This window comes from Papaver somniferum, unplaced genomic scaffold (genome assembly GCF_003573695.1).
Source record: "Papaver somniferum cultivar HN1 unplaced genomic scaffold, ASM357369v1 unplaced-scaffold_99, whole genome shotgun sequence".
NCBI lineage: Eukaryota > Viridiplantae > Streptophyta > Magnoliopsida > Ranunculales > Papaveraceae > Papaver > Papaver somniferum.
This window is the reverse complement of record NW_020653081.1, coordinates 5,919,193-5,930,995: the sequence shown is the minus strand read 5'-3', so window position 1 is coordinate 5,930,995 and position 11,803 is coordinate 5,919,193. Positions and strand designations below refer to the sequence as shown.

General features: G+C 36.8%; 2 protein-coding genes across 2 annotated transcripts; one reads left to right on the top strand and one right to left on the bottom strand.

The window, feature by feature from the left end:
• The first annotated feature begins 5,763 nt into the window (after window positions 1-5,763).
• LOC113346351 lies at window positions 5,764-6,438 on the top strand. Its single transcript, XM_026589896.1, has one exon. The coding sequence runs from the start codon at window positions 5,998-6,000 to the stop codon at window positions 6,310-6,312; it is 315 nt and encodes a 104-aa protein (XP_026445681.1). The 5' UTR covers window positions 5,764-5,997; the 3' UTR covers window positions 6,313-6,438.
• An 11-nt stretch (window positions 6,439-6,449) lies between these two features.
• On the bottom strand, window positions 6,450-9,973 carry LOC113346350 (chlorophyllide a oxygenase, chloroplastic-like). Its single transcript, XM_026589895.1, has 8 exons — window positions 9,778-9,973; window positions 9,391-9,639; window positions 8,910-9,014; window positions 8,478-8,792; window positions 8,025-8,357; window positions 7,722-7,834; window positions 7,277-7,571; window positions 6,450-6,977 (listed from the first exon to the last, which is right to left on the bottom strand). The coding sequence occupies exons 1-8, from the start codon at window positions 9,856-9,858 to the stop codon at window positions 6,804-6,806; spliced, it is 1,665 nt and encodes a 554-aa protein (XP_026445680.1). The 5' UTR covers window positions 9,859-9,973; the 3' UTR covers window positions 6,450-6,803.
• Between the last annotated feature and the right edge of the window lie 1,830 nt (window positions 9,974-11,803).

The following is an 11,803-nucleotide window of genomic DNA, read 5'->3' as shown; positions in this document are numbered from 1 at the left end:
AGATCATGCTGCTTTGAAATACCTTTTATCTAAGAAGGATACCAAACCTAGATTGATTAGATGGATCCTATTGTTACAGGAATTTTCCCCAGACATTAGAGACAAAAAGGGTGCAGAAAATGTAGTAGCAGACCACTTGTCTAGGCTAGTTGTTAGTTCCCCTAGTGATTCCCTTCCTATAAGGGATAGCTTTCCTGATGAACAATTGTTCTCTGTTTCCCAATCACCTTGGTATGCAAATATAGTGAATTATCTTGTTACTGGTCGAAACCCTCAACATTGGGGTAAACAAGATCGTTCTAGGTTTTTAGCCGAGGTTAAGCATTTATTTTGGGATGGTCCTTATCTGTTTAAGTATTGTCCGGACCAGATTATTAGGAGATGTGTATCTGAGAGTGACCAGTCTAGTATTATCTCCTTTTATCATGAACATGCTTGTGGGGGTCATTTTAGTGCTAAGAAGACTGCTGCTAAGATTTTGCAGTGTGGATTTTACTGGCCTTCGTTGTTTAAAGATTCCCATAGTCATTGTGTTTCTTGTGAGCGTTGCCAGAAGTTAGGAACCATTTCCCGTAGAAATATGATTCCTTTGAACCCTATTTTAGTGATTGAGGTCTTTGATGTGTGGGGCATTGATTTTATGGGTCCATTTCCTATTTCGTTTGGTTATCTTTACATACTTGTCGTTGTAGACTATGTGTCTAAGTGGGTTTAGGCGGTTCCGTGTAAAACGAATGACCACAGGGTCGTAGTCCATTTTTTGAAAGAGAATATACTTACACGTTTTGGTACGCCGCGAGCTATAATTAGTGATGGAGGTTCACACTTTTGTAATAGACCGTTTGCTCTTTTAATGAAACAATACGGTATTACCCATAAAGTAGAAACCCCATATCACCCTCAGACTAGTGGTAAGATAGAGGTTTCCAATAGGGAAATTAAACGTATTCTAGAGAAAACAGTTAATCCAAACAGGAAAGACTGGTCGTCGAGGCTTACTGATGCCTTATGGGCTTAACGTACTGCGTTTAAGACACCCATTGGAATGTCACCTTATTGTTTAGTGTTTGGAAAGGCATGTCACCTTCCTGTTGAGTTAGAGCATCGAGCCTATTGGGCTATTAAGAACTTAAACTTTTCACTTGACAAGGCAGGAGCTCAAAGAAAGCTCCGGCTCAATGAGTTGGACAAGATTCGTAGAGATGCATACGATAGTGCTAAGGAGTATAAGAACAAAATGAAACTTGTGTATGATAGGAATATTTTACGATAGTCATTTTCTCCAGGTCAAAAAGTTCTTCTGTATGACACTCGTTTGCATCTATTCCCTGGGAAGTTGCGCTCTCGGTGGACCGGTCCTTTTGTGGTCCGTACTGTTTTTCCTCATGGCGCTGTTGAGATTGAGACACCAGATGGTAGTAGTTCTTGGAAGGTTAACGGTCAGCGATTGAAGCCCTTTTTAGAGCCTTTTCCTACAGGTGATGTTGAGGAGGTCCCTCTGGAGGACTCTGTTTACCTTAATTGACCATCGAGGCGATTTTGTATGTTGTATAATATTTTTGTAGGTTTTTGGTTACACTTCACCCAAGTACTATCTTTTCGACTTCTCTCTTTACTATTTCCTCATGTTACTTATATTTTTGGTAATGTTATTTGATTAGAAACATTAAGGACAATGTTAGATTTAAGTTTGGGGGTGGGATAGAACTTTTTGTTACCTTTGCGTTGTAATAAATAAACTCCAGATCCTAGAAATTTATCCCTATTAAGGATGAAACTAACCAATCTAAGTGGATGGAAGCATTTTGGTTGTAGGAGTTGAGGAACCAATCTGACTAGATGGCAACATCTAAAGAGTCTATTCATAAAAGCACAGAGCTCAGGTGTTAGAAATAACATGATAGTTTCACCATATCTCGTTGAGTCCTTTTCACTTCTGTTTTTATTTTGTTTGGTTTTTAAACTATGTTTCTCTAAGTGATTAGGTGGGGCTCACGATTCAAGTTGTTACCAATGCTATGGTGAATTAGAGTGACTGAGATACAAAAAAAAAAAAAAAAGAGACCAGACCATCAGACCAACTGGAATAATTCAATAAAGTCGACCACTGGAACCCTTGTATATGCCAATTGTGTTGACCTAGAGTTAGGATTATCGACCACTGGTACCCTTGTATATGCCAGTGTGTTGATATTAGTCAGACCGGTATCTCAGTCCATTAGGATAGGTTCATTTTGGCGGAGGCCTTCAGACAGCTATGAGAAACACCGTTCACCTAGTAAACATCAAAACCATTTATGTTTTTCTCTATACCCATCTTCTTGATCTATCCATGTGATTAGTTTCGACTCCGGGTATTGATGTACATAGTGAAACTATCTGAGTATAGCTCTGTCACTTATATATGAATTTTAGTATGCTTGAGTGCAAACTCGTGTACAACAATTAGAATTTCGCATCAGGGTACTTCCTCCTGTAGTCAATAAGTATGCCAACCAAGGAGATTCTTTAGTGCCTTCCAAGGTTCTGTGTAGATATCTAGGGTCTGGAGTATAAAGGTTTTGTGGGTATACCTCTGGTAAGCCCTCCGGAGACAACACTCCGCCACTAGGGACACCTAGGGGTTTAAAGGCTTATTGCATACGCTAAATGCAATCGACGATGCCTACGACAGTGAGTTAGGATTTTATTTCTATTTTATTTTTGCTCGAGGACTAGCAAATAATAGGTTTGGGGGTATTTGATAAACACATTTTTTTTGTCCGATTTGTCTTGATTATATATATTGTTAGGGCTCATTTTTGTACTTATTATGGTGTTTTATTTATTTGTAGGTATTTTTGGCCAATAAACATTTTTGGAAAAAATTGGCTCGAAAAGTTGTCGGGAAGCACCCGGAGGACACTTGCTATTCGGACCCCCGGTTTGGATAAGGGGCACCCCCAAGACAGCTGTTATTCGCACCCCCACTCTGGATAGGGGGCGCCCCCATTTCTTCACAAGTTCGAATTTCAAATTAGCGGGAATCTGGTATACAAGCTGCGTATTTTCCTGGGAAGATCTGGATTAAATTCTGTTGAGTTTTTCTCGGTGTTTGACGCAGGAATGGATTGGTAACTGTTACGACTAAACAGGGTTGGTAGGTCTTCTAAATTCGAAAATATAGGGCATTATGTGGAGTTAGGGCTGAACAGAGAAGATGGAAATATTATCGGATTTTCTGAAATTCCGTGAAGTATTGGAGAGGTTTCTTACGTGGAGATGAGTTGGGATGTACATGATGAGTCAGAACAGAGATTGTAGGTGGCACAGATTCGAAAAAATAGGTATCAATCTTCGGTTTGGATAAAACAGGGCACTGGTTATTCGTGGAAGTTTCATTGGTTATATTTGTGGAAGTTTGGTGTTGTGAATGAAGGATTTACTCTCTGGGATTCGTATCTTTCAGTTTTAGGAAGTTTTATAACTCACAAACCGCGTAAAGAAGATTTGGAAGAGAAGAAAATTCCGAGTATTACTGCCGAAGAAAAGAGTTATTTTTGGGAATTCACTTGCCTTATACGGGACCTTCCGTGTATATATATATGAGGATAGGGAGTCGCAGAAGGGAGTATGTACACTTTGGGGGAAGTTTATAACATAACAGAGCATAAAAACACCAAGTTGCGGAGATACAGGCGAGAGGAAGAAGAAGAACACAGAACAGCAGTAAAACACAGTCGCAGAATCCGTGGCCTTTCCTTTCAAAATTCAATCACTTTGTCACAATTTCTGTAACAATTATTCAGAGTTCGCAACAGTTTTGTGTTAGGGTACTTTGTAACAGTGGTTCATAACAATTATATCTGTTACAAACACGTTATTTTATACCTTCTCTTCTTTTTAATCAACTTTTGAGCAACAAACATGTATTTTGAGCAAGTGGTTAATATGAGGAGCTAAACCCCATTGCTGAGGAGATATAGGAAGCTATTTTTGCAACAAAAATTGGTATATTCTTATTTATTTATTTATCGCAATTATTTTTATGATTGTTTTGCCTTGAGTGAAAATTGTTTGAATGATTCTTGTTAAGCAATTGTTATTTCTTTTGATAGATCATGCTTGGACCTAGGTTTTTGATGTTCTATGCTTCGGATTTACACTTGTTATTTTGAGAATCTACTTGTTGCAATAGTTTAGAATCAAATTGAAAGAAAAAATTGCATGAATATAAATATTGGATTAAATCACTTTGAATTTGGAAAATAGTGGAATCTTAGCCTCAGTGTTCTTTTTAATATTGATATCAACTTTGATTGAGTTTGCTATAATTTTTAGTGAGTTTTCTATTTTAATATTAGAATTTAAGTCTAATTAATATCCTTCACAAGTCTGAGAATCGAACCACTTTTACCACTATCTACAAATCACACCAGTAATCATCCAGTTTTGACCCATGCAATTATTCAGACTCCAAATAAAAGTGGTCTGCATGACGATCGTCACATACTATATTTTCAATTTTTATTTTTGGTGATGCTAGTTATTATACAACTACTGATGTTGAGGGATATGGTCTTGTGTTAACTAATATGGCTGGGCCTTTCAAAGGATGCAAGCTCGTCAAGGGAGTAACTAGATCAGCTGAAGAGGTAGAATGTATTGCATATTTAAAGGAATTAGATAGATGGAGAGTAACATCATTAATAGTTTCTGAATTTGCATTGATGCGAAGAATGTTATCACTTATTTTAATAATAATAATTTCCAACTGTATTGATTTAGTCAACCTATTTTAGATGATTATCAATTTCTATTGAACCGGATGATTATGAATTTCTATTGAACCAGTTATATCTCTCTCGCTGATAAAATAGCTAAACATTGTCGGAGAAATCATATAACTGGTGAATAATCGGGTGTTGAACCCAACTTCTCACATCTATTAATTTCTTTTATGAAATGAAATCTCTTTTCTTAGTAAAAGAAAAAATATAAAAAAAGAAAACATATAAAAAAAATGAATTGCATCTATATCCCAGTGTTGAGGAAATTATTTTCTTGCTTTTTTTGTAATTTGTTAGCTCGTTCTTTTGCCTTTTTGCAATGAAAATGAAACAAATTTTTTTTTTGGCATTACAAAGTCTGTTTCATAGTTTCTTTAACAATCTTTAGATTTCTCCGATGTCTATAACTCTTTTTACCCCTTACCAAATCCGATTAACCTTTTACAATTTCCTTCCATCCAAAAAGTTGCCACCCTATTCAGGATTCGGATGCATCAATATTTTCTGCACTTACTCCTTGGTAGGTGCCTGCACCATTTCTTAGATTTAGCCCATGACCTAAACTAGAATAATAAGAAATACAACTGGCAAAAAATGATCTTTTTTTTTTTTTTGCTACGATTGATCGAGAAATCCAATTTGATATAAACCATTTTCCTTGTTTGATACAAAATCAAAAGAACTTAATCATTAAAAAAAGAAACTACAATAGGTTGTTTGTTTATTTCTAACTCAACTAACTCGTTTAAATTTAATTTATCTGAATTTGACTCATCACATTTAAATCTGTCTCAAGAATTTCTAAAATTATAGGACCTTTTGAAACGAGTTCCCAACCAACTCATCTATTCCGCTGTCAGATCCCGAATCAGACATCAAAAATCTGAAAAGAAAAACAAACGATACAACATCGGACTCGCATCCGGTTAGGTTCCGATACAAGTCAGTTAACAAAAAAAGAAGAAAAAAAAATAGCGTAAATGGTCATGTGGTGTACAACACATCTACATCTACACAATGAGCAGATCCCCCATATTCCAGAAGCTCCGAAGTCCGAACTGAACCGACTACGAACTTCTATTTTCCTCTAGAGTCTAGACTGAGAGAAGAAACCAACAAATTCTATTTTTCCCAAAACCCAAATTCTTCTCTTCATTTAAAACCCTAAATTATACTCCACAAAAACGAAATCAAACCAAAAAAAAAATCTTCTCCCAGAAACGGAAAGATGTTTTTCTTCTTTGTTGGAGGATTAGAGCAACAAGTTCGTCAGGTATTAAAGACCGGAGCCGGTAAATGCATCATGTGTGGATCTAGAGCTGATTTAGTAGACTACGAGAAAGTACTAAAATTGTTCTTTGTACCAGTATGGCGTAAACCTGGCAAAGAACCACTTATGCACTGTACTAATTGCTCTCTCTTTTTTCCACCTCTTCAAGAATCTCCCTCTCCTTCTCTGCCCGATGTCTTGCGATGTCATTCTTGTGCTCGTGTTGTTGATCCTCAGTTCAATTTCTGCCCCTTTTGTGGTTCGTCTCTCTAAATCTCTCGTTAATTTGCATATGTAATGTGTCCGTGTGCTTTGGTTTGTCAGGGTTTGTAATCTTCGCTTTTCAATGTGAATACAATGAAATGAAATGAAATTCTGCTTGATATGTAGTAATTGCAAGAACAATCGTGTACAACAATTTTATCGAAAATCTGATTGAATGTTTGATTTTGAGATGGTTGTCACCAACAAAAAAGACACAAGAGTTTAGGGCTCTAATATACAATAGCAATAGCTTGTATAACCAAAAGAAAAAACTAGAAGAAACAAATGCGGCTCAGCTCTGTACACTTTTTTCGTTTATTTTACAAGGGTGCGTCATCTCTCCTAAATGATTGTTGCCTATCACCATGATTCTGGAGATAGACTTGAACCAGCTATCAACAACACTATCATGGGGAATCGTCGTTAGTGTAGTTATTTTGATCGGTTTTATCAAGGAGAGATTTTCTTCTGAATGATCAACAAATTTTACAAAGCAGTCTCTACATGGAATTACTGTTGAAAGGTAATTGTTTAACTCCTTTTTCGACTGCCTCTCTCCATAGCCTGTATCTTACTCCTAGTTTGTCATATGTCACTGGCAAGTTCCATACGTTTGCACCCTTTATCATCCTCTCTTGTTGCCCAAGTACTAGTCGAAGATCCTCGTTCAGAACCTGCATTTAGTTTTTACAAAGTTATGAGAACAACTAATACATGGGTTAAAACTTTTGTGACATTTAAGTTGTTCAGTGTTTTGTTTCATTCCTATCCACACTAACTTTTGTAATGTTATAAAATGCATATTTTGCTATATTTCTATGTTGTTTCGAGGGATGTCAGATATCCAATATAAAGCTATTTCCCAGTATTTCTTGTAGGCATTGCTAATCGACGCTGCTGAAACTATGACAAGTGATGTTTCTGTGTGTTGTCTGTATTTTGTTTGGAAGGATGGGATATGATTAACAATTACCTTATTGGCGAAATACCTCCAGAGGAGGTGCATCAATGGGATGTGCTGAAGGATTGGAGCAAAATCCAGTGACATTCTGTACAGTAACCGTGTCTTATTTTTCGAAGAAGGCAAGCAAACATGAAGCTGATGAAGATGAGTTGCACATTGGCGGGTGCTCTGCCCCTCCAGTTTTCCTGGCTTTGAGATTCCAATTGTGGAGAGGACTATACATGGTGGTTTGAACTCCATGTCTATAGGGTATGGGTCCCAGTATCCTTGCAGGCCAGTTTCAGGAGTCAAAAATTTCACAAAGCTGAAAAAGATTTTACTAAGATTAGATATTATATGGTAAAGTTATAAACTTGCAAGAAACAGTAATAAACAACTTCGAAGTACAGTTTCTCTTTTCTATGATCTGGATTCAGAATGAGTGCAGGTGAACTCTCAGCAAGGAGGGACAAACCTTGGCACACTCCATCCCTTTGCGAAGGTTGACGTGTGAGTGAAAGGTGCGTGAGCAAGATCTAGAAGGTTATCCAGTAGTAGTCCATGTTCAACTGGCAGTTCCATGACAAGCTGTGGTTCGGAAAGCAAGAAAACAAAGCGGAAGACATGAATCAGTCAACTACAGTCCATACACCTAATTGGTTAAGCTGCATGCTTTTTGCGTTTACTCTCTTGAAATTTTAGGAAACTCCACAAGTTTTGCTTGGATGAGAGTTCGTGTAATCAATGAAAGCATCTGAAAGGTAGGGTATAAATTTACCTCTGCGTGGATTCTAAAACCCGACGGAGGTTGGAGGGAAGGAATGCTGTCTGTTGGAGTTTCATCGCCTGGCCAAATCCAGATCATACCATCTTGCTCTAAGCACGGCAATGACTTTATCTTCACATTTTGCAATTTTGTTGATGGCATTTTCTCACATTTTCCGTCTGTTGAGTATTCCCATCCATGATAAGGGCATGTAATGCGACCCTCATTTACAGAACCAAGGTGAAGAGGGCACGCTCTATGAGCACAAGTATTCTGAACACAACCAGGACTTCCATCTTTCCCACGGAATATCACCCATGGCTCCTCGAAGCAATCTATGGGAAGCTAAAACGAAGACGGATAAATATAAGAACTGGTTGATTCTTTTCTGAACAAATTACTCATCTTTAATATATTTGAATTTGTACAAAGGAAAGCTGAACTTTCTGATGTCAAGTCACTTACCATGGTGTCTTCTTTCAGGTCTGCAGTGAAAGCCATTGGGTACCAGAAATTCTTTAACCGGGGATGATAGTCTGGTACAGGACCTGATATGTTAAGTTTCTTCCGAGATAATTTACTTTTCTTGGCTTCCTCTGATGGGGTAGGCGAGGGAGTGCTAGGAGTAAGGACGACGCACTCAGTTGGAGAAAGGGCGATGCACTCATTGTCTGTTTCTGTCACTGTACTGGTGTCTGGTAATAGTTTGTCATTTACTAATTGTTCCATATATGCTAGCTTGTCTAATGCTGTAGAAACCCTAACTTCTGACATGTGAACCTAGCTTAGTCATAAAGAAAGGTAAAAACAGTCAATTATAACTACAACAGCTGCTAGTAAATGGTTTGATCAGATGTTATTGTACAAAAGATATTCTGTTTAATGCAAGTGACATACCTCTTTATGTGCTTGTGCTAGCTCTTGTTGTAATTCTGCAAGCTCTCTCTTAACGGTGCCGATAGATTTGTACTCCCGTGCTAGTGGATTTAAAACATCTACAACCTATATGACCCCAGAACCCAAATCTTAAATTAGAAAAGGATAACTTTAAAACTACAATCAGGTAAAAGATAAGCTTCAACTTAATTTAGAACCAATTAAGTAGAAAATCAGAATGAGCAGGATGCCCATCCGTTGGCCATTGCCTAGTTGTTTCCGAAAGAGTGCGATTTTACTATCCCTATATATATTTTGTTATCTGCAATGTTCTTCTCTATACTGTATCTATTAAAAACCTTGTGATCGTTTCAGGTTTTGCAAAATTCTTATTGAATTTGTTATTTGCAGTTTTGTGCGTGACAACCGATTATAGATGGTCAACTTACTAATATACTCAAAAATGAAATGAAATGTGGAAGTTGTAGACTTGTAGGCATACCTTATCATGAAGAAGAACAATTGTAAGCAGGTCTTGTCTAGCTCTCCAATCACAGTACTGAATATCAAATCTAGCAACTTCTAAAGCTTCATTTGCTTCAAAAACTTTCCCTTTGTTCTGCTGTACCACTCTACTTGCCCTTGGATCCTCCACCTCAAATATTGTACTCCAATCATGTTTCTTCTCTAGAAACCCTCCCCCACTTTCACCAATTATAGCAAACACTCTAAACCCTCCTCCTCTAACATCCTGCACCATAGACCAAAAACACATTCAATCAACTGTCACTTTAACCAACTCAACTGATTTCATTTTCTACCTGACACTAAAAATTGACCCCAATTTTTATGGGCAGAATAGAAAATAGAAACTAACACTTTCACTTACCCTTCTGGTGTTGATTAGTTTAGAGCATCTACTAAGAGATATGGGCAGTGATAAAGCTGCTGCTGTTGTGACTGTGATCATACTTCTTTTTTTGAACAAGTTTTTCAGGAATTGATGAAACTGAAAAACTCTTGTAGAAAGTACTGATGATGAAAGGAGGAGGGGGGAGAGAGAGGGTAACTGGAAGAGAGAGAAAGTTGAGTAGATTTCTGTGGGAGAATTTTATTAAGAAGGATTTTGTTAGATAAGAGGTTGGAGTTGGTTGAAATCTCAGTTGCCCTCTCAGCTGTTGCCAAATGGACGAGTGTGTTAACCAGTTGGCAACTCAGTGTTCCACACACTTAAGTTGTAGGGACAAAAGGGTTTCCTTGGTTGTGATTGGAGACTTTGGCTACGTGGGGGTCCGACTTTGTTTCTTTATATCTTGCCAGCTATGCATTTTGGTGATTTCTTTGATTTTTCATTTATCTTCTTTCAGCATTTTGGAGGAGTTGGAAAATATGAAAAAACAAAGATGGGAAATTTGATTCCGAATGTGACATGTTTACTAAATACAAACCCGTTCAAAGATTTTTCATTAAGATGTTTGGAGCATAATCAGGATGATTCCCTTTCGAAAAGAAAATGAAACTCCAAAGCAATATATTTAAATACTCTTTATTATTTTTCATTTGTAATTATTTTTGAGGATATATTTGAAGTTTTCGTGAAACGTGGAATTTAATTATGTCAACTGAACTTTATTGTAACCTTAATTTCAATTAAACTTTTATGGTAATCTTAATGTTAATTTACTACTTCCTACGTTCCACTTTAAATGAGTGGTTAGGGTTATTCTTTTGTTCCACATTACTTGAGTTTTCATGATTTTCCCACAAAACTACCAATAACACACTCACAATTTTTCTTGGAACTATAAGTTTATTTTTAAATATGTTAATAGTAATTACTGTTTGAAAACTTTTTTCAAAGGCATAAATAGAATTTTTTGTATCTCTCTCCATTTCTTAATCTGCGTGAAAACTCCCAAAACAAACATCATCTAAATTGGAACAGAGAGAGTATATTTTTTGATGGGAAACAATAATTTACTGGATCGTGCAGTTAAAGTAATATTTCGTAGGCAGATTTTGAAAGAAAAGTACTTTTTTAATGTTTTGTTTTTTGTCTTTTTATTTTCTTTTTCTTTCTGCTTCTTTCTATTTTCTTTTTCTTTTCTACGTCGATAAAATTAAAATAAAAAGCAAAATAATTACAAACAAATTTGTCTATGAAAAAAAGAGAGTCGATGTCCTCAGAACTTTCGCAGACTATTTGCAACAGTAATAGACTTGCCTAGGCCACTCCACAGACGGAATCAGAAAAACTCACTATCTCACTGTGCCAACAAACATGCTCGCTTGGCCAAAAGGTCTGCAGCAAAATTAACTTGCCTATAACTGTGAATATAGCATATATGATCAAAAAGCGCAAACGCCAACTTCCACTTAGGCATTAGATCCGAAAGCAAAAGACCATTCTTCAAAGCCTGCACAAAACTAGTTGATTATGGTCATACGGATAGAGTTATCCCTTATTACATGACAAATTCTAAAGCCAACCTATTGATATCAACATCCTCAAAAAGCACCTTATTGTGAAGTTTCCATAACTCAGTGCAAATGGCCAAGTTGACAATCAACCGTAAGCCTTTAATCATCATGCTTATGTTCTTTGCAGCGACTCTATTAATTCAGGAGCTGGCAAAAGATCAAATATTCTCTTAGTCCAAGTCCAGATCCTTTTGCAAAATCTACAATGCCAACTAATGCGGTCAAGAGATTCGTTATCTTTTTGCATATACAAGACCTATAGTATCTTCTTTATAGTCATATCTTGAGTAGCACAATACTCTCTCCTCCAAATTTTCCAATACTGAACAACTAAAGCAGGATGAACCACAGAACGCCAAATGAGACTAGCGGTTTGACTATCATCATATGTAGTTCGCAACGTTGCCTTGGCAGACTTAACCGAGAAAATTCCT

Excerpts from the sequence above, each read along its gene's own strand:
- LOC113346351 (XM_026589896.1), top strand. The coding sequence starts at position 5,998 with ATGTTTTTCTTCTTTGTTGGAGGATTAGAGCAACAAGTTCGTCAGGTA.
- LOC113346350 (XM_026589895.1), bottom strand. The coding sequence starts at position 9,858 with ATGATCACAGTCACAACAGCAGCAGCTTTATCACTGCCCATATCTCTT. Across the intron at positions 7,572-7,721 it reads AAGGGATGGAGTGTGCCAAG|CTTTGTGAAATTTTTGACTC; the intron begins GTTTGTCCCTCC and ends AATCTTTTTCAG. Across the intron at positions 6,978-7,276 it reads GGAGGTATTTCGCCAATAAG|GTTCTGAACGAGGATCTTCG; the intron begins GTAATTGTTAAT and ends AACTAAATGCAG.